This window comes from Ascaphus truei, chromosome 2 (genome assembly GCF_040206685.1).
Source record: "Ascaphus truei isolate aAscTru1 chromosome 2, aAscTru1.hap1, whole genome shotgun sequence".
NCBI lineage: Eukaryota > Metazoa > Chordata > Amphibia > Anura > Ascaphidae > Ascaphus > Ascaphus truei.
In genome coordinates this window covers 203,343,770-203,367,536 of record NC_134484.1, presented here as the reverse complement: position 1 = coordinate 203,367,536, position 23,767 = coordinate 203,343,770, and the positions used below count along the sequence as shown (strand labels likewise).

The following is a 23,767-nucleotide window of genomic DNA, read 5'->3' as shown; positions in this document are numbered from 1 at the left end:
GAAACATTTAATCAAGAAATGGAAAGTATAAAGCTTATATTTATTCGAACTATATAGCTTTCAACATCATTTTTATCCAAGGTTACAAAAGGTCACAGAGCAAGCACTGGGGCTGTAATCCCACTAGTTCCCCTAACATAAATGTCCTTTAATCAATTCTCTAAAAAAAAAAAAACAAGCTACACAATTAGAATGCGTTTACATCAATGATTTTACCGCACAAATGCATTCCCATGATACGTGATTTTTTTTGTGGAATATTCTATTAATACATAATCAAGTCTTTACAAGGATCTTCTTTTCCAAGGACAATATAACAGGGGCTGGAAGAAGAGAGGACACATGCTTAGATTGTTTATGAGAAGGCAAGGTACAAAAGCAGGGACTTCCAAAAGGTATTTGGTTTCAACAAAACAGACGTAAACATGGTAATGATGCATGTCTAACACAAATTGCTGTGCCAGGGATGTTAATCTTATTTTAAAGTGAATTCTCAAATTTCTTAGTACAGCAAATTACAACATATGTAGCACCCCTGTGGGACTACTATTTTATGCACACCTTGGGAAGCCACAAGTAATTGTAGCCTCTGCTCGAAGGTGACCCCCTCTCCCCAGGTGGTGAGAACAGTAAACCCTGTAGCAGGGCGACCGTAAGGCTGCGTCCATAGAAAGACAGGCCGCACTGAGCCGTGCGAACGCTCCGCGCTGAGCCCCTGCATCCTCAATGAGGTTGTCTTTAGAGGGGGCTCACGCGAGCGTCCGCAGGTGTGCTGAGGAGTTGGATTTTTCAGCCGACAGCCAAGCTGTTTTTCAGCGCGCTGTCGGCTGAAAACATCCAATCAGCGCGAAGCAGCGTCAACATCACGGTGCTGTGACGTCGGCGCCGTGACGTTGTCAGTGCGTTGCGGGCGATTGGCCCAGCGACGTCACTGCCCCGCCTCCCCCGCCTCCCCCCACCTCTCGATCGCGCCCGCTGGCTCGCCTGTTGAAGCTGTGCGATTTCATGCACATGCAGCCTCAGCGCTGTTCAGCACTGCTCCCCCCTCTATGGACGCAGCCTTAGACACTGGGGCTACCACGGCTGCACTCACTGGATCATGCTCACCATCTGATTCCTTTGGTCCTCCGCCTCCCTCTTCCGACTCCTCCAGGGGTGGACAATCCTCCTGTTCCCCGGTATCCACAGGTGAGGTTATGCACACCTCACTCAGGTGAAGCTATGCCCGCTTCATGTTTCTCAAGATTCTCCTCCAGCACTGTCTTTGCCCGACCGGCGGTCGGTAGTCCAAAACGTTCACACCGGGTTGCAATTCGTGAACGATCCCAGGTCCGATAGTGACCTGACCTTCTGTCCATCTTCGCCTGGTGGATCAAACTAAGTGACAGAGAGAACCTGTGCTTTTCCTGCTTTGTGTAACGTGTAAGTTCAGTACTTGTTTTGAGAGCACGCAATATATGAGTTTCTCTTTATGTTAGAAGACTGCGCAGGATTTTAAAATATAAAGCTCAATAATTCCACCTCTGCCACCAGTAAATATAGCCTGTCACGTGAGACCAGGCAGTTTACACCTTTTTACCAGGATCATTCATTGAGCAAAACAAGATAATGAAATAAATTGTAGTTTATTCACAGAAATAGGCATACACACTGTGAAACACAAAATACAGACGAAAAGCACACTAGGTGCAGGGAACTCTAAATAATAGTTTTACCCTGAGCGGAACTTATCCCGAAATCCTCTGGTTCCCAAATCGGCATGAAGTTCCACACGCTACCGCTCCCTTCTCTTCTGAGAACTTGGACTTTTTCTTGACCGGGTGTTAATACCAAACTCCTGGAACTAAAATTGTCTTGCAATCCCTTCGACCGCTACGTTCGATTATTAGAACTTGGCCGCAAAAAGTGGGACTTTACATTACAGCACTATTACAGTATTAATAAAATATACCTTAATATCTGCCTAAGTCTCTGGTTATGGGGAATAGAATAGAAAGATGTACTTTTATTTCTATCAGCCCTTATTCCCCACACACTAGCTACTGGACATAGACTGTACTAGAGAGTCCCCTCACAACTTTATCAACAGTTGGAGCACCCAAGAACCCAATATAGGTTCTGGGATACCTGGGCAGTAACTGGAGGTATCCCCCTTAATCTAGGGATCCCTTATAGTTACAGGAACACTTTTCATTCTTTTGCCCCATTTACCTTTCTGGGCTATGCTGAAGCAGGGAACCCTAGCAGTGAGTCATTTTCAAGGAGAGATATTACCGGAACAGTGTGCCTACATGTAGTTAGGAATCAGGCATGATTCCTGGGTACATTTTTAGGGGAACCGACAACTCCGGACCCCAACTACATACAGTAGGCACATTCTGACAACAATTCCTTCGCAAAACCCCCCTTGAAACTCATGCCATAGAAATCCCTGCTCGCTGACATCCCTGGAAAGGCAAAAACACATAAAATCTTTATTGTCGCAAATTACAGGTTATGCATATACAGTCACTGGGCACAAGAGCTAACACTCCTAAACCCTTATATATGGCTCAGGGGTAACCATTCATGGGTTTGACCTTTATTGAGAGCCTGTTACCCCCCTACCATCACACCCCCTCCTCACACTCATTCCCTCCTCCCCTCACACACACAATCTCCCCACAAAATGCATACCAAAAATCCCACTGCCAATACAAAATAAACCTTCCCGCCCCCGAAATACATACAAAAAAAATCCCCACTCCCCAAATATATACAACCTCCCCAACCCCCATATACATACAAAAAACCATACCCCACAAATACATACAAACCCCACTCACACCCCAAAAACATACAACAAAAATCAACTCCCAAATACATATTACACCCCCCATATACATAACTCCCCACCCCTATACACATCCCAAAAATCTCTCACCCCCAAATTCATACCAAAATCCCCCTCACCCTCCAAATACATACCAAAACTCCCCCACCCCAAATACATACAACCCCCCCCAAAATACATTTTTAAAATAAATAACTAAATACAACCTTATCTACATTGGGCATGGTCTCAGGCCTCTGCTGCCCTGGGTCTCCCCCCAACTTCTTTTCATGGCTGTTGGTCCTCTCGTTGCTGCCGGGCCCGGCTCTCCTCCAGCTCTGGGCATCCCTCACTGACTGTCCCACGATGAGCTTCTGACGCCAGCACACGTCGGGGGCCTCCCTCTCATGCTGGTGTGTGGTGGAAGCTGAGCCCAGCTTGCTTCCGGCACGCGCCAACGTCAGAGAGGGACAGTCAGTGGGGAGGCCTACAGCTGGGGAGAGTTGGGCCTGGTGGCAATGAGAGCACCAGCAGCCAGGCAAAGAAGCCACCAGGCTCAGGACACTTGTCCCGGCTCTCCCCCCCTATTGGCGACCCTGATCGTATGGGTAGCTACAATTGTATCGTCTATCCATCACATGGTATGTGGAGTTGCTGGGCAGAAACAGCCACACCCACCTTCTAGAAGGTGCCAAGTTATGTCACTAAGTAAAGATACTTTGTAGAATCTAAACCCCTCCCATAGTAGCCATAGTGATTAATGATGTCACTATGGGGTGTATATATATATAGATATATTATATATATCTATATATATATATATATCCATCCTGTAGAGGTAGGAGCAGCCATCATCCAGGCACTGGATTGCCAGATATAGTGACAACAAAGGAAAATAATGTGCCTCTTTGGAGAATGCTGCATGAAGACCCCAAGGAAGAAATTATATATGTGTATATATATACACACACATACACACACACACACACATGTTCCTGTAAATAAAGTTGATAAAAAAAGTTCCTGGGGTCCTCCATCATTTCTTCTACTGCTTCCCATACCAGCCCTGCACAAATGCCAGCACTCTTAGAAACAAGGTACTGTAAATAAGAGACGGAGCATCACCTGAATAGATATTGAATCACTTTGGTGTGGCCCTCTTCTGTTGCCTGGGAGGAGGGGGGGGGAAGTTGTTAAATTATGGCACCCTATGTGGGGCTGGGTAAGCAAAAGAAAATTTTCTGCATTTGGAACTTTGGAAGACTAAACGTGAGTTTTATAACTTTAATAATATGAACTGTAAAAATGGAGATCCGTGGGTCTCAGAATATGCATAGCAGTGGGCGCTGGCTATGGTACAAACACTGATGTATTATTGCTGAACTGTTCGATTTTGTCCAGCTATAACATGTTGCTGGAGAGACTGAATTGTTGCGTGAAAGCTTCCTGTCAAACCGTGGTATACAACCAGCGTGCATGGCTGCATGCAATCTGCAGAGCGTTTATCAGTGGTGCGAAATCACTTGCCTCACCTGATTCTGGACTGTTGGGCTGTGAAGAATAAATATTGTCTTGCCCTACCAGTTTCACCAAGGGGAGGAGCCAACCGCTGCTATCCTAAGTGTCACGTGTGGACAAGAGGGAATACTAACCGTGCCCTGACACATGAGCTACCTGAGTACTGGACACTTGAGACTGGCACCAACTCGTGAGTATACCTGCAGTGACTGTTCAAATACCGATTTATCTTTCAACATGTCTACTGCCTCGCCCTGGACTGTGACAGAACTCGTCTTCTGTGGCTCCTGAAGACATCTTTTTCGAGGAGACGACCTCAACCCTAATGGAAAAGCCTTTACTGGGTAAACGCCTTCATCCACAGTAGCATCTGAAGATATTTTTGTTATATCTCAGTTATCCCCAGAAAGGAAGGATCTAGTTGCTGGCTGGGTCCGCATTCCAAATGACCCGCATGATCAGCTGCCGCCGAGGTAAGACCGAGACATGGTGGGAAACGGAGCCTTGACGGAAGAGGAGAATGAGGCCTACCGGCAATCTCTGAATGATATGGACAACAGGCTGTATTTTAGTAAGTTAGGTACTAATATAATATACAGTAGTACATTTATGCTTTCCATCTCAAGGGACCGCTCTTTTTTATTGTTGCCTGCTGCCTATGTGAGCGGTAGATTATTAAAATGTACCAATCATCTACTATGCGACTAAATTAACAGGTTCACTTCTGTAAATGTGAATTGCATTAGAAATTTTGTATTCATACATTTTGTGTAATTACATGATAGTGCTTCTGTTTAAGTTCCAAGTTTTTGTGACACATTACACAACAGGGCCGTTAGGGATCCTAATAGTGTTCAGTCTCCAATAATACAGATGTTCTGCATAAACAGCTGCTAGCAGAGTAGTGGGAACATCCCAAGCTTACTGAAGGTCACATGGCTGGTTTAAGCTGTTTGTGTATATGCAGATCAGTGGGGGAACTCACAGAGAATAACCATTCATTCTACTAGTATAGTTCCATATATATAAGGGGTAGCATGTGGGGACTGAATACCGGAACGGGGGCTAGAATGCAGATCAAGTGCTAGAGATTCAAGGTGGCATGTCCGCAGGCACGCCACTTGTAAGCTCAAAATGAATTACACAGACTGCTGCCCTTACCCTACCGGTGTCCTTGCTACCCCCGCAGCCAGTCCGTGCTCGTCAGTGGTGAAGACGCCATCTCAATGCTGATGAATAGGCTGCACCCCGGCTGTATCCCAGCATGCAATGCGCTCCGGCGCGTCCCAGGATTCAAACGGATGGCGCCTCCGCTTGCGCTGGAAAGGTAAATAAATATCCTCCTTGCTAAAATTGTGAGACCCCTGCGTGCTCCATCCAGTATAGATATAGGTAAAGTCAAAGTAGTAGATAGTCACTGCTCCCTTGAACTGCACCAAGCTCTAGAGTATAAAATCAGCTTTATTGAAACAGAATGCTGAACATCACAGACAGGAACACTTTGACGTGTTTCATCCCGACATGGGACTTTATCAAAGAGTAAAAACCCTTACCCACAAGCAGACCTAAATAGAACAAGCTCCAATCTGATTGGACAGAGTGGATTAAGACCCAGCAGATTTGAATGAATAAATAAAAAAAAACAAAGAGGCTGGGTCAGAATGTTCTGAATGGGAATGCTTGTGTGTAAAAACAATTGGTAAAAACAGTATCAAAAAATAACATATATGTAGAACAATTAAAAACAAAGACACGTGATTTCAAGCATTGATATAAACTAAATTAATGAAACAATTCTTATGTATATATGCATTTTCATAAAAAAAAATTATTACAACTTATAGCCAACAATCACAACAAATTTGCAATATAGTGTCAAAACATTGGCACACTCTCCTATTGGATGAGGATATTTGTACTATGGTCCAAAGTGGACCGAGATTTACTTACCGTAAAGCTAAAACATTGGCATTTCATCAATCACCAAGTCTTTTTGAATCTCTATCCAGTTTTCCCAATGTTAGAGGTATACCAAAAGGGTTCTTTGGGTGTTGAAATTGTTCTGTGTGTCAATATGCATTGTCTGCTAAATTTATTACATATAATAATAATAATGCTAAAAAATATTATATTAAGAATTTTCTAAATTGTAATACAAGTTTTGTTGTTTATGTTCTCTTTTGCGGATGTGGCCATAGATATGTGGGCCACACCATCAGACCACTCAAGATCAGAATAGCAGAACATGCTCGTTTAATCAGAAAGAAGGATTTGATCCACCCAGTGGCCAGACACTTTTCTCAATGCCCTAGGGGGGGTATCGGCAATTTTTCTTTCTCTGCTATAGAGCATATACCTCGTCATCCTAGGGGTGACAATAGAGAAAATACTCTTAACAAGAAAGAGATGTACTGGATATACACTCTCGGGACTCTCTACCCACTTGGCATGAATTCTGATTGGGAGTTAAAACACTTCCTTCAGGGCTGAGGGAGTTAAAGAGTACAGAGACTGTATCACCATATACCATGTGTTAATTATTATACCTATTTTTGTTAATTTATTTAGCTATTTTGGTTATTTCTTTCTTATCCTTCTCCATTTTTATGATCATGCATATATACATAAGAATTGTTTCATTAATTTAGCTTATATCAATGCTTGAAATCACATGTCTTTGTTTTTAATTGTTCTACATATGTTATTTTTTGTTACTGTTTTTACCAATTTTTTTTACACACAAGCATTCCCATTCAGAACATTCTGACCCAACCTCTTTGGTTCTTTTGATTTATTAATTCAAATCTGCTGGGTCTTAATCCACTCTGTCCAATCAGATTGGAGCTTGTTCTATTTAGGTCTGCTTGTGGGTCAGGGTTTTTACTCTTTGATAAAGTCCCATGTCGGGATGAAACGCGTCAGAGTGTTCCAGTCTGTGATGTTCAGCATTCTGTTTCAATAAAGCTGATTTTATACTCTAAAGCTTGGTGCAGTTCAAGGGAGCAGTGACTATCTACTACTTTGACTTTACCTAAAGTATGTTATGGGCACAGAGTTATGATGACCGATACATAGTTACATGAAATGAAAAGGCTTATACATTATATATAAAGTAATTGCATGAACAGTTAGAGATAATATATATTATAGATGTATGGAACAGTTACAGACCAGATGAAAATGTGAGACAGCCTTCGTTTTGAAATAATTTAGACTGGTGGTGACGTTAAGAGTCTCAGGTAGATTGTTCCAGTTGTGGGGTGCATGGTAAGAGAAGGAAGTACTGCCGGATACTTTGTTGAATCGTGGGACCGTGAACAGTCTTTTGGAGTTAGATCTCAGGTGGTAAGTGCTGTGTGTAGTAGGGGTAGGTAAGGAGCTTGTTTTGATAGGCGGTTAGCTTGCCCAGAAAGTATTTGAAGGCAAGACAGGAAAAATGAACTTTGTGCAAAGACAAGTGAGGGCCAATCTAGTTATTTGAGCATTTTGCACTGATGTATGTTATAGTTACATTGGAGGACAAAGCGGCATATTTAGTTGTAGAGGGTGCTTAGTTTTCCAAGGTGAGTTTGGGGTGCTGTACCACGTAATATGTGCCCAGTCTATAATTGGCATTAGCATCTGCGGTGTGATACGCTTTTTGACCAGCTGGCTTAGAGAGGATTTGTTCCTATAAAGCAGGGATATGCAAACTGGGGGGCGCACGGAACTTACAGAGGCCCCACCCTTTTCACCACAACATTTAAATAAAATGCCAGGGGAGCGCACAAGGCCTCTGTATGTCTCTTATCTTCACTTCGGCGGCTTCTGGCTACGTGTCACCATGACAATGTGGAGTCGAATAACGCCATGGGGTCAAATGGCAACGTGACGTCACATGTGTCAAATTATGCCGCCGATGCCAGAGGAAAGGTAAGGGGGGAGGGGAGGGAGGGGCAGGCAGGAAGGCACAAACAAAAAACAATTGCACATCCCTGCTTTAAAGTACACCTAGTTTGGCATAGGTTTTGGATGTCATGGTTTCAATTTTAAATGGGAGTCAAACCATATGTCCAGATATTTAAAACTAGTGACAGGGACTAGGATGTGTTAGAGTTGGTTCTGATCTGTTGCTCTATCATTTTCAAGTATGTCCTGGGCATAGACTTAAGATGACAAATAATACATGGTTACTAATACAGTTACATAAGTGAACAGGGTATATATACATTATATACAAGACATTGCACGCACAGTTAAAGAGAATATATATTATAGGCGTATGTAACAGTTACAGATCAGATTAAAATGTAAGAAAGCTTTAGTTTTGAAAGAACTAAAACTGGTGGTGGCTGTGAGAGTCTCCGGTAGGTTGTTCCAGTTTTGGGGTGCACGGTAAGAGGAGCGGCCGGCTTTTTTGTTGAGCCTTGGGACCATGAACAGTCTTTTGGAGTCAGATCTCAGATAAGTGCTGCATGTGGTAGGGGTAAGGAGCTTGTTCAGATAGATGTGTAGCTTGCCCAGAAAGCATTTGAAGGCAAGACAGGAAAGATTAACTTTGCGCCTAGACGCAAATGATGACCAATCTAGTTCTTTGAGTATTTCGCAGTGATGTGTGTTGTAGTTGCATTGGAGAACAAAACGGCATATTGAATTGTAGAAGGTGTCAAGTGTGGGTTTGGGGTGCTGAGCCGTATACTATGTCCCCATAGACGATAATTGGCATTAGCATCTGCTGTGCGACATACTTTCTGACTAGCAGACTTTGGGAGGATTTGTTCCTGTAAAGTACACCTAGTTTGGCATAGGTTTTGGATGTCGGGGTATCAATGTGCATTCTGAATGTTAAGTGGGAGTCAAACCATATGCCCAAGTATTTAAAACTAGTAACAGGCATTAGTGTGGTGTTAGCGTTGGTTCAGATCTGGAGCTCAGTCAATGGAAGCTTTCAAAATTTAGTCTTGGTCCCAAATACAATTGTTACAGTCTTGTCAGTGTTTAAAAACAGTTTGTTTTGGAAAATCCAATTTTTGAGTCTCAAAAAGTCAGATTGAAGTATGTGTTCAAGGTCGGAGAGGCTATGGCTGTGTGCATATAATATTGTGTGAGCACCATACATGTGTATTGAAGCTTCCTTACAAGCTGTAGGAAGATCATTGATTAACACTGAGAAGAGTAGGGGCCTCAGAACAGAGCCTTGCGGGACACCACATGTGATATCCAAGGGGGTGAAGTTAGAGCCTGAGATGGACACATGTTGGGAACTACCTGATAGGTAGGAATGAAACCAGTTTAAAGCATGTTTCCCTATTCCAGAGCACTGGAGTTTATTAAGCAGGATAGCATGCATGATCAACAGTATCAAAAGCCTTTGCAAAATCTAGGAATATTGCACCAGTGAGTTGTCCCGGTTCAATCTTATTAGCTGAAGTATGCCATAACATGTGCTTTGAGTTAGCAGAGCTCTCTCTCTCTGTAACATGTTTACCATATATAGAGTTATTTACTGGAAAGGAAGTGTGACTCATCAGTTTAAGTATGCATTTTTCTACAACACTTAGCACAGATTGGAGGAAGCCCAACACAAAATACTATAAATAAGAGCCTAGGCTGGGGATAGTGCCAGAGGCTTCTCCATGGACCGTGCAGGTGCCCTGGCCAAGAATTCCCCTCTCTCTCGGGATCAGACTAGACTGATTGGGGCTTCCCCGGGTGTTTGGAGCGTTTTTCCTGTTGTATGCTGTTAAGCTGTACAAGCTCTACGTGAGAAAATAACCGAAGCTAAGTAAAATCCCTTTTTGATTACATCTCTAAGACTGTTTACTGACTCAGAGGGTGCAAGTTATTGGCTAAATCCAGAATCTTTGCATTACAGGGGGCAATTTAACAGTGTAAATTGTAAGGTGTCTGCAATATAAAATAACACCCCTCCTCCTCTCTTTGACCTATCTCTCCTAGAAATGGAGTATCCCTGAATGGCAATATTTGCATCAGGAGTTTTAGGGGTTAGCTATGTTTCCATGAGAATGATGGCTTTGGGTTTATGCATAAGGCACCATGTTCTTAGTTCATCCAGTTTGCGCAGCAGGCTCTGGCTATTTATATGGGTGACAAATAGACCCTTTCGGACATTTTCAGTATAGCTTGCCCTGTATGACTGTTGGTCTGTGATTGATAAATTATCTGACTGTCATTTGTTTCTACATTTCACTCCACGTATGCATGGATTTGCACCATTTCATATTCTATTTTGTAAAAAATGTTCAATCCCCAAACCTCTACCAGAATGTTTTATGAAATAGAATATGAAATGGTGCAAATTGGTGCATATGTTGAGTGAAATTTAGAAAAAATTACGGAACGGTCTGAGAATTTCTAAATAACATACCTCCTCACATAAAACCTCAAATTTTTACAAGGTGTGGGCATTTTCACTTCTCATTCGCCACACCTGTGGCTACATTAAAAATTATGTTGCCCAACTCTGGTCTAAAATACCCCTAGCACTGAATGGGTTAAAGCTACAATTCATGCTCGGGGCACCTCATGACAATGGACTTGTGGCAATTTAAAGCAATACTACAATTAAACGCCTATCACAGTCCAAACTGGAGTCCCCTATTTTGTCAAAAGCTTCTTCTGTCAACAGACAGATCTTGCAAAGTTGAGCGGGGGCTGGATTACGTGTTATTTGTCGAAACGGATTGGGCCATTGGATGTGTCCGGGTCTCACGTTAAATTAACAAAACAAGTTCTGTTTTAGAGGTACTGGTGGATATTCCCAAACACAACCAACTCCAGATGGAATCCATTTGGTTCTAAATACCAGCAGGATGCACTGAAAATAACTACAAACTATTCCCCTTCCCAGCAGTGAAGATCTTCATTGTAGCATGTTGGATACGTTTTAACATCACTTTTTTTTGTTTGTTAGCATTTGACCATTTCTATATATCTGTGCATCAATAAAAAAAAATCCAGAACAGAAAGCCACTTATAACATTTTATTTTCCAGAATTACAAAATATGGTTGTGCTAATTAACTAGTATGGCATGTAAGCAAAACAAGGGCAAATACTGGATATGTATTAAAAAAAATAAGATATTATTTTGCATGATCTCCAAAGTGCATGGAATTTGTTCTCATTCTCGTAGGTAGTGATATTCAAAAGTGCAGCCAGTCTCCTTGACCCGATGTAGTAAAGCTAGCACGGAAATCATGTAAACACAGTTAGTGCAAAATGGGCTATAACCGTTGCAAGCAAAATGGTAATGGCCAACATCTTACTCACGCGTGACTTCCAAAACGACGAGCAAGGCATTTACAAAAAATACATTTTCTTTGCAAGGTCTTGGTTTATTTAGGACATTACAGTTTTTGCATGTGAAGATGATCAGGAAAATTATTCAATGTTTGTTTACTGAACAGCAGATTAACATAAAAGGTGTATTAGAAAAATAAGAGCTAATAAATTATGCTGCAATTGTACACTGAATGTCAATTCTTAACAGAGGGATTACATAAGGGCACTTAAACGCTCAAGGTACTTTTGCACTAGAAAGGTAAATTATTAAAAAATAAAAAAAAATTAAATCCCTGCAGGACCACAAAAAGTAACTTAAATGTTCAGATGTCAACCTAGATCATTGCAGGCGTAATGCTACAAGTGCAAAGTGTGGAATTCCATACTGAACATACTGTCATCTCCATAACCTAACCCTTGTATATATACTGTATGCATCAGGACAAGAATATCTGTATACACGAATAGGAACTCCTAATCCTAAGACATTCAGTAAGGTTGTTGAGGGTAGTTGCCTAAACAGTTAACTTTTGAGACATTCTAGTTTTAAATGATTTTTTAGGCTCACTTTGTGGGGAAAAGCAGCAAATGAGGGAAAGCGAATTAGGCATTGAAATATAGAAAGTGAAAACCACTTTGTTAATTTATCAAAGCTTCTCTGGAAAAAGTAGTTGATGCATAGGTGTATTGCTAAAATAGGTTTTTAAAATGATTCCACTATATTTTACTGAGGTCATAAGCTAAAAATATACTACTGCTGCCAAATGACTCCATTGTACAATTGAGCCTCTTTGTACGATTACTTCAAAGCAGATTTTAAGGGCCTTATACTATATAACCTGAAGTTTGGGCTGTTTTTGTCTGAAAATCCCCATTAAAAAGTCAATGGGGATTTGTCTGAATACGGCCCATGCAGCTCTTTGAGCTATATAGAATTACCCCATATAAAGATACAATTAGATTGTCAAATGCGAATGACTGAAAGGAAGGCTGCATCAAAATCAGCTACTGTAGTAAGGACCACGTTAAATTTAAAAACAAAGCCAGGCAGGTTTTACTTTAAACTGCTTAGAGCGAGAATAGTCACAAACTTTCTTTTTTTTAGTATTACATAAAATTGGGAGACGGAGTCAGCTGCCAGACTGAGGTAGTTTCCGGCGGCCATTTTGCCTCCAAACGGCAATTCTCATCTGGTGGCTAAACCCCCATATCTCAAGAACCAGCAGTCCGCCCGCCCGCCCGCCCCCCCTCCAGGTTCATGCAATATAACAAAACGAGTAGTGCAGATTGCTGCTTTAATAGTTTTAGAACATATAAGCTTGATACCAACACAAGTCATACATAAGGCATGTGCATACATTTGAGACCTAAATAACACCATGTTAACGATGATACCAGGGGTTAGATAACGATAGTAAGTGGTCTGCAAGTCTCATGCACAACAATATCTGCTCATATTTGAAAACAGAACAAAGACCAGACAAATAACTAACATACTTAGAAACAGTATTTTTGCTACTTTTTATTGCATCAATGCAAACCTTCCAGTCCTGACGAAGGTGCCATGGTTGCACAGGAAAGCTTGCCATGAATACACCAAAAACATTGATTCAATGAAATGCAGCATATCTGTTTTCCCCCCAAGCATGTGTTATTTTAAAGGAGCAGAGCAGGCGTCAAGTGGAGTACTTCAGCCTTTGAACATCCAGCAATGTGTTCTCTTTACTCAGGAACTGTGTGCATCTGACGACTCTTACTTGGATCAGTTTAAAAAAAAAGATTAACATAATGCCTAAAATTGTAGTCTAGCTGTTAATGCTGAGCCACAATACTAAGCACATAGTCTTGTGGATTCCAGATCTTGGTAAAAAAAATGTGACCATTTTACAGTTATTCATCATGAATGAAGCAGCAGACATTAGACTGAAATGTACAACACATTGAGGAACCTCCGCAGGGGAGAAGGTTAAGTTGATCAGTCTGTACTGCATGTCTCCATTCTGCACATGAACATATCATATTTTCAATAGATGAGCATTAAGGTATTAGATGTTTTGTTGAAATTGTTCAAATAAATGTTTGTCAACGTCACCTGAATATAAGACTTCACAGAAGCAATTTTCTGTTTCCAGGACAAGTAAGTAATTGAGTGGTGCATGATTACTGGATGGATTCATAATCTAATATGCAAGAATTACAGAGGAACAAGGCCAAGAAAAAAACCCCCAACAAGAACAAAAGTTGCATGTTGCAAGCAGCAGTGCACCAAACATTCTCCCTATGCAATACTTACTGGTTTCTCAACACTCAACCATATGCTCTCTTTACAGCGTAGACCCATCAACATAGTTTGCATAGTAACCTGCCGTCTTTCAGTAATTAGAAAATTCTCCTTCATCTTTTCAGAAGAGTATTGCTATGTTGGGTTGGTGGACTAGCCTGGTAGTTTATGTTGATGTCATTTGTTTTCCTAGCAGCAAGCAATTCAAATAAGTTCTTGACACTCAAGACAATCAGTCAGTCTGTCTTACTGGATCTCTCAGAATGTTGCTTCTGCATCATGCAGCGACGTACAATGCTGTCAAAACTTCCAAGGTAAAACAAAGCAATTGTACGAAACAGGCCCATTGTGACCACCTATAAAGCAAGACAGAGGACCAGCTTGTATCATTACTTGTGCAAAACATATCAGATATTAGAAGCAAGTTTATATCAATAATGCAAATAAAATCACACCATTTAATTTGAAAATACTAAATAAAATATATATAAATAAATATGCTTCATAGACAAAGCATTGGACCATATTAACCAAGCAGTGCTATGCCAAAAGTCACCTTGCAGCACGTTAGAATAGTAAACATGATTGACATTCACTTGAAAGGTCGGTAAGGTATTTTACAGCACGGAAGGCGTCTTATGGAGCAAATTCTTAATTAATATGGTCCACAGTCCCAGCAGTGCTGCTTTGTAATGCAAAAAAGCAAGAGCAAATTTCCCGCTCTCTTAAAAGTGGCACTGGTCAGATGTCACTTTCTAGTAACATTCTTTAATATCGATGGGATTAATTGATGAAAAACATTTTTTTTATGTTGTTTTGCATGGATGAGAAAAATTATTCTAACGGATATTTCCTTTTTCTTTAGTCCTTCATTTTACCCAGCACTTTAGGTTAACACTCCTACTTTAGTGTTGAGGTAGAGCTCATTAAAGCTGCAGTACGAGCAATATCCTACGTGTGTTTTTTCAATAAATCAGTTCTGTACTATGAGAATACTTGTAGCTTTTTTTTTTTTTTTTAAACTATTTTTAAAGACATTTTAAATGTATTCTAATGCAACAGGCAATTTTGTTTCTATAGAAACCATTCAAAGTCACACCCCCTTCCTGAGACAGGCTCTGACTCTTGAGCCCTGCCCTCTCTAGCAGTGCACGAATTGTATCTAGTAACTGCCTGGTCACATGATCTTCCCCACAGAACTTTGCATTGTGGATACAGTCTTGCTGCAATATCTGAATTAAATAACCCTGAGCAAAGCGATCGATCACCGGAGAACGTATCGATCTGCAACTTAGCTAATAATTTGTCAGTGTACAGATTGTATTGATGCACATATTGAAGGGATATATATATATATATATATATATATATATATATATTTGAAAAATATTTCACAGGCACTCCAATATAGTATCCTGAATGGGCTGGTGCATATCCCATAAAAATAACAAAAACATACATTACCAGAAACTGGCAAAAAGGAGACAGCACTCAGGCAGATAAATTCAGTAAGTGTATTAAAACACAAAGCACAGAAGTCCAACGTTTCGATCCCACAGGGGGATCTTCCTCTGCACTCCCCTGAGGAAGATCCCCCTGTGGGATCGAAACGTTGGACTTCTGTGCTTTGTGTTATATATATATATATATATATATATATATATATATATATATATATTGGCAAAAAGGAGACAGCACTCCGATAGATATATATATATCCTCCTTTTTGCCAGTTTCTGGTAATGTGTGTGTGTGTGTGTGTGTGTGTGTGTGTATAGAAACTGGCAAAAAGGATATAGCTATCTATCTATCTATCTATCTATCTATCTATCTATCTATCTGCTGTCTCCTTTTTGCCAGTATATATATATATATATATATATATATATATATATATATATATATATACATATATATATATACACATACACTTTCACGTGTATATATATATATATATATATATACACATATATACAGTGGTCGACAAATCACAAAAAAATCTACTCGCCACCTAGTACCACACGTGTGCTGCTTGGGCAAATAGGAGCTCGCCACGATGTTAAATCCACTCGCCCGGGGCGTGCAAATGTATAGGTTTGTCGAACACTGCATATATATATATACACACACACACACACACATACATACATATATACATACATATATATATATATATATATATATATCATCTTGAACTGCAGCTTTAATGTACTGGCTTTAATGGTCTTCCCATTCTTGGTAGTCTCGTACTGCAATTAACAATCACTAAAAAAGTTAAGTTCCAAATATTCTTTTTTTAACTTAAAAATCTTTAGTAGTGTTTTGAAGGGAAAAGGATCCGTTTCCTTTCCCTCCGTTAGCAGGCAGATTACAGCAGACATTACGGTAAGTTGCTCAGGTTATTTGATGGGTCACTTAGAAGGAAAGGTGGAAAGAAGTCTTACCTGCTGAAGCCCCTCTGTGATCGTAGTCACAGGAGACATTCCACAAGTCAATGCTGACAGCATATAACCATCCGAACCAACGGAGCTATTGAAATTACCTTGCTGTAAAGAAGAGGCAAATCACAAAGAAATGAGACTCAAAATGTACCACAAAACGGGGTTACAATAAATAGATGTGCTGTATTACAGCAACCTTTTATAGGAAGGCAAGGACTTCTTTTTCTTATATAGCAGCCTGGTTTTTTTGCAATGTACACTTTGCAAATGTATAAAGAATAATAACATAACAGTGCGTGGATCTCAAGCTCACGAAACATCTGGGTCATATATCAAAGTCAAACCTATCAGTTCTGAAGTAACAACTATATTAATAGATTACTTTGAATGTGTGTCAATGTATCATAGTACTTTGCACCTATTTGCCCCATGTGAGCAACATGGGGTGTGTTTCTTTGAAGCATAAGGGAAACTTACTTTTCATAAAATAATCTTTCATGTATTTTATTCTGCGCCACAAAAAAACAGCATGTTGCATCAACGTCTCTTGCCAACAGATATATGTCAAATGTGAAGACGTGATCTATTCGTTTTTACATTTGATAACGTAAGATCATTACAGATGTTTCTGGTGCCGCGGACCAACATGCTAATATTCGCGGCCCGTCCGCGGCATCAAAAACAGTAAGGTTTACGGGGAGGATTAACTCCATAGGAGTCCATGCTTCTGTATGGGACCCCAGCAGCATTAGGAGTCCATGCTTCTGTATGGGACCGCAGCAGCATTAGGAGTCCATGCTTCTGTATGGGACCCCAGCAGCATTAGGAGTCCATGCTTCTGTATGGGACCCCAGCAGCATTAGGATTCCATGCTTCTGTATGGGACCCCAGCAGCATTAGGAGTCCATGCTTCTGTATGGGACCCCAGCAGCATTAGGAGTCCATGCTTCTGTATGAGACCCCAGCAGCATTAGGAGTCCATGCTTCTGTATGGGACACCAGCAGCATTAGGAGTCCATGCTTCTGTATGGGACCCTAGCAGCATTAGGAGTCCATGCTTCTGTATGGGACCCCAGCAGCATTAGGAGACCATGCTTCTGTATGGGACCCCAGCAGCATTAGGAGTCCATGCTTCTGTATGGGACCCCAGCAGCATTAGGAGACCATGCTTCTGTATGGGACCCCAGCAGCATTAGGAGTCCATACTTCTGTATAGGACCCCAGCAGCATTAGGAGTCCATGCTTCTGTATGGGACCCCAGCAGCATTAGGAGTTCATGCTTCTGTATGGGACCCCAGCAGCATTAGGAGTCCATGCTTCTGTATGGGACCGCAGCAGCATTAGGAGTCCATGCTTCTGTATGGGACCGCAGCAGCATTAGGAGTCCATGCTTCTGTATGGGACCCCAGCAGCATTAGGAGTCAATGCTTCTGTATGGGACCCCAGCAGCATTAGGAGTCCATGCTTCTGTATGGGACCCCAGTAGCATTAGGAGTCCATGCTTCTGTGTGGGACCCCAGCAGCATTAGGAGTCCATGCTTCTGTGTGGGACCCCAGCAGCATTAGGAGTCCATGCTTCTGTGTGGGACCCCAGCAGCATTAGGAGTCCATGCTTCTGTGTGGGACCCCAGCAGCATTAGGAGTCCATGCTTCTGTGTGGGACCCCAGCAGCATTAGGAGTCCATGCTTCTGTGTGGGACCCCAGCAGCATTAGGAGTCCATGCTTCTGTGTGGGACCCCAGCAGCATTAGGAGTCCATGCTTCTGTATGGGACCCCAGCAGCATTAGGAGTCCATGCTTCTGTATGGGACCCCAGCAGCATTAGGAGTCCATGCTTCTGTATGGGACCCCAGCAGCATTAGGAGTCCATGCTTCTGTATGGGATCGCAGCAGCATTAGGAGTCCATGCTTCTGTATGGGACCGCAGCAGCATTAGGAGTCCATGCTTCTGTATGGGACCGCAGCAGCATTAGGAGTCCATGCATCTGTATGGGACCGCAGCAGCATTAGGAATCCATGCTTCTGTATGGGACCCCAGCAGCATTAGGAGTCCATGCTTCTGTATGGGACCGCAGCAGCATTAGGAGTCCATGCTTCTGTATGGGACCCCAGCAGCATTAGGAGTCCATGCTTCTGTATGGGACCCCAGCAGCATTAGGAGTCCATGCTTCTGTATGGGACCCCAGCAGCATTAGGAGTCCATGCTTCTGTATGGGACCCCAGCAGCATTAGGAGTCCATGCTTCTGTATGGGACCCCAGCAGCATTAGGAGTCCATGCTTCTGTATGGGACCCCAGCAGCATTAGGAGTCCATGCTTCTGTATGGGACCCCAGCAGCATTAGGAGTCCATGCTTCTGTATGGGACCCCAGCAGCATTAATAATTCACTTGATGAGCCATGAGGAGAGAAACCGATAACCTTGAGGATGAGCTGCGCATTAGTCTGTCTCCGTGTGCCGTTCTGAAGGCAAGAAGCAGTTTCCGTTCTGTCCCAACCCCCTTGATGACGTAGATACCCAAATAGGAATCTCTACATCATAGGGGGAACACAAGGGAGCTGGGCAGTGTTAAATGTCCTGTCCAGTCCCTTTAATGACACACAGTAGATGACTGAATATGGTCCTACAGTAATCCCCTCATGAAATAGAGACCCATATTCAGGCATCTACAGATGCAGCGGCCATTATTCGAACAAATCGCAAAATGGATTTCGAGATCTCCCCGTGATCCGCACAAGTTTTGCTGGGGAAGACAATAATGGCCCATCGGATTAACACAGCGGGAGTCCTACCGGGGTCTGCCTTTCTGTAACAGACGCGCAGTAAGAGAGGCTGAATCAGTCACTAACTGTGCGCCTCTCACAGGCGATCGCTGGGTTTTTATTTACATTTACTGTAATGTTTAATGTAACAGGGGGTCTCCGGAGCTGAACTGCATTGGTGTCAGGTCTAGGGATCCCCTATTTCCCGAGATACAGGCCCCGTTATGGGGTGCTGGTATCTCCTATGCATTGAAATGTCCCGATCACGCGAGACATTTCCATGCATAGGACATACCGGCACCCCATAACGGGGCCTGTATCTCGGGAAGCAGGGGGTTCCTGGACCTGAATGAGGTTCAGCTCCGGAGACCCCCTGCTACATTACTGTAATGTTTAAAATTAAATATCTAGTAAGCACCAATACACAACCCATCCTGTGCCCCCACCTATTGTAAAACCAATATTTATTTTTATAAACACAGGATTAATACTACAGGCCGGCGGGGGTCCCAGGGTGGTCCCCACAGTTGTCCGCAGGCCCCACAGTGCACCCCAGGGGGTACCCGGGCGTTCCCCGCTAGGCTTAGTGGCTTCCAGGTGGTCCCCACGCTGATGTCTCAGGGTCGTCCCCACGGGTGTCTGGGGGCCCTCGGGTGGTTCCCACGGGGATCTGGGGGCCCTCGGGTGGTTCACACGGGGGTCTGGCGGCCCTCGGGTGGTTCCCACGGGGGTCTGGCGGCCCTCGGGTGGTTCCCACGGGGGTCTGGCGGCCCCGGGTGGTTCACACGGGGGTCTGGCGGCCCTCGGGTGGTTCCTACGGGGGTCTGGGGACCTCAGGTGGTTTCCATGGGGGTCTGGGGCCCTCGGTGGTCCCTGTGGGGCCCCCGGTTCTTCCCTGCAGGTGTCCCTTGTGGGTACTCGGGTGGTACCCGTGGGTTCCTGCAAGCCTGCGGTACCATTCCTGCATTTAAAAAAATTAAATACACCCCCGCCCCCATCAAACACATACAGTACAGTAATGGTCAAAATAACTATTATCCAGATATGGATAATAGATTATTTGCCCATTATTAACCGCAACTTTAGCCATGCAGCATAAATAAAGTAAATAAAAACGTACTACTTACCCCTGCCAATGTGAAGGGCATCCTCGTCAGCTTACTGCAGGTCCGTGTCCTCCGATGCCAGAAAAAAAAGATAGCAAAATACATTCTAATGGCGCCTAACCCCTTAATCACCGTAGCAGTTAATAACCACTATAGTAATTAAGGGGTTAACCCACCCTGCCCCGCTACCCACCCGGCAGGCCTAACCACTCCCCCAGACCCACTATACCCACCCTGTACCATTGATTGTTATAGTAGTACATCATACCCATATAATATTGGCATGATTAGCTCCTGTACTATAGAAGTCAATCGTCACTCTAATACAAAAGCCTGACGATCCAAAATACACAATAATAAAACCTACAGTATACAACAAACCAGTACAAAATACAGTAAACCCCCAAACAGTAAAATGAAAAGCAATAGGCAATCAATGACATAAATAAAGCCACTAGCCAACCAATCAATTAAAGAAATAAAACCACTAGCCAATCAATTAAATAAATCACCACTAGACAATCAATTAAAGAATTCACATCACTAACCAAGTAGTAGTCAACACATCAATTAATTAATACATCCACTAGGCAACACATAAATTTAACCATTAGCCAACAAATTACATCATTAAATAAAAACGCTAAACAAGCTGTAAAAAAATACAAATCAAAACAAGCCATCACAATTAAACACAATTTAATCAAAACAATAAACATACATAGAAAATATAACAGTCAATAGAAGAAATGCATTTGCCCAAAAATGCATTTACTACCACTGTATTCATTAAGTGAAAAAAACTAACAATAGCGCTCTAAACACACCCTAAATGTGACAATATACAATTCAACCACATATGTGTAAATAATAAATTTACTGCTTTATTGTGAGTAGTCATTTTTGAGCTTTGTTTGCACAAATTTATTCACAACAGTATTACACTATGTAGTGTTTCTTTATTTCAGAACTACGAGACGAGCTCCCCTGATTTGTTGGAGTACCACTGTATTCATCTCTACCCTAAACAGGTACAGATTAATACATTAGCAGTCAATGGGCATTGAAAAACATCAAAAAAGAAAAATCCAATCCCAAAACTTGTAAAAATAAAAGTGATTGTGTGTGGGACCCGCAGGGACCACCCGAGGGCCCCCAGACACCCATGGGAACCACCTGAGTGCCCCCAGACACCCGTGGGGATGACCCAGGGACCCCCAGACACCCGAGGGGATCACCTGGAGGCCACAGAGTTTAGTAGGGAACCCCTGGAGGCCCCAGGGTGCACTTTGGGACATACGGATACTCGTGGGGACCACCCGGGGACCCCCGCCGGCCTGTGGTATTATTCCTGTGTTAAAAAAATAAAATATTAATAATTAATAATAAATATTGGTTCTACAGTATGTGGGTGCATGGGGTGGGTTGTGTATTATTGGTGCTTACTAGATATTTAATTTTAAACATTACAGTAATGTAGCAGGGGGTCTCCGGAGCTGAACCGCATTGGTTTCAGGTCCGGGGAACCCCTACTTCCCGAGATACAGGCCCTGTTATGTGGTGCCGGTATGTCCTATGCATGGAAATGTCTCGCGTCACGTGATCGAGACATTTAAATGCATAGGAGATACCCCCTGCTACATTACTGTAATGTTGAAAATGACATAAAACCCCCGCGATCGCCTGTGAGAGGCACGCAGTTAGAGTGACTGATTCAGCCTCTTTCTTACTGCGCGTCTGTTACAGAAAGGCAGACCCCGGTAGGTAGGACTCACACAGCAAGGACCCCTGCTGTGTTAATCCGATGGGCCACTATGTCTTCGGCCGGAAAAACTTGCAAATATATCGCAACCTATACGCGGCACAACGCAAAATGTACCCAGGTAAATGTTCAGATAACGGCCGCTGCATCTGTACGTCATGAAGGGGTTGGGACACAACGGAGACTGCTTCTTACCTTCAGAGCTGCTGGCATCGGCACACGGAGACCAAGACTAATGCGCAGTTCATCCACATCCTCTCCTGATGGCCCAACAGGATTAACGCACCGTGGTCCTATTCAGAAGCAGGGACCCCCCAGTGTTAAGCCTGTCAGGCCTCTTATTGTTTTCAGGGCTGCAATTGGCGCGGCCTCCACACTGCACCGCCACCCCCCGCGAACAGCAAGTCTTGTTACATCTGTACTTCAGATAGGTTTTTCAGCAAATATATTGTTAAAAATAAATAAATTCCCAGCATTTGAAACACTGAAAACATACTTACTATGGCATCTTTAACAATTACTCTGGCAACTTGGTCTGCTTGGCAAAGACTCGATGATTCTGAAATCATTCTGGTCTCCAAAGGCTTAAGAAAAAACAAACAAAAAACACAACATACATAGCACACCATGAAAATCCTCATAAAGAACAGCTCACTTTACAAAATGTGCAGGAACAAGCTATGGGCGGAATGCATAGTGAGCAAGCTACAGTATTCTACATATTATCCATCCATTCATATTCAGTAAGATGAAACGTGCTCATTCAGACCTGATAAAGTGGTAAGCATACAGAAGGAAGAGCTCTGACACCAATTATTTATTTATTCAAAGTATAAAACATGACTGCGCTTGGCAATCTCTGGAAAATTGCTTCCTTTTACATTTCTTTTGGCTTTGAGATGTAACCCTAAAGTCCATACACGTTACCTTCGATTTGTTCTCCTCGGCAAAGCCAGGCGTGTCAGTATCCGGGGGATAAGCAACAGTCACATAAACGTTGTAGGGCTTTACCTGTATAAGCAATTAAAAGTTACATTTTATTAATATGGGGGAGGGTGGAGCAGGCTTTTCTGGCATCATTCTATATCCCAGGTTTTGCAAATAGAAATAAAAGTGGGAGAAAACAAAGACCTGAAAAAAATTGGTAGAAAAAAATTGGTAGTTCCATATGGGATAATGCAGAATACTTGTTCTTGTTTTCTACTTGTGTGATGTGGTGCATTGTTTGACACCCATATGTGCTTAGAAATGACGTTATGCGTTCAGTATAATTTGGTCGTATTTAAATGAAAGTAGTCAGACTTCGTAACACAACCCATCATGAAGCAAGATTAGCAAACCTAGGGCTTCATGCAGAGAGCAGCGCAAAAAGTGAACGCGGCATTAATTGGCGAATTCTGCCTTGAGAAAGGCAGAGACCGGCAAGTTTTAAAAAAAGCGCCATTTTTTTTTTTTAACAGAAATTCGCCGCGCGGCTGGAGAGATCCTAATCTCTCCACTGTTTAAAAACGGCCGTATGCAGAGAGCAGCGAACGCCATCTAGTGGCTGTTTTCAACATTTTTCCTCTCCACCAAGCAGCTGGCGCTCCGTGGCCGGTGGAGGAGAAAAAAAAAAAAATCGATTTCTTTCCCACTAGTTTCAGCTCCGCTCATAGCGCTGTTTGAAACTCTCCATATGCAGAAAGGCAGTTTTATGCCCTTTCTGCATATGGAGAAAAAAACTCTCCAATAAAGCTAAATTTTCTTCCCCTCTCCAATTCTAATTAGCGCTGCTCTCTGCATGAGGCCCCTAGACTGGCAAAA

General features: G+C 42.5%; 1 protein-coding gene across 1 annotated transcript in view; it reads right to left on the bottom strand.

Annotated features, from left to right (window-relative positions):
* Positions 1-11,299: 11,299 nt before the first annotated feature.
* Positions 11,300-23,767, bottom strand: part of KDSR (3-ketodihydrosphingosine reductase) — a 33,174-nt gene continuing 20,706 nt past the window's right edge. Inside the window, exons 7-10 of the mRNA XM_075585846.1 lie at positions 22,892-22,975; positions 22,465-22,548; positions 16,339-16,440; positions 11,300-14,250 (exon numbers count right to left, since the gene is read on the bottom strand). Of these exons, the coding sequence (XP_075441961.1) occupies positions 14,131-14,250; positions 16,339-16,440; positions 22,465-22,548; positions 22,892-22,975 (390 nt within the window). The 3' untranslated portion in view covers positions 11,300-14,130. The remainder of the gene's footprint in view (positions 14,251-16,338; positions 16,441-22,464; positions 22,549-22,891; positions 22,976-23,767) is intronic.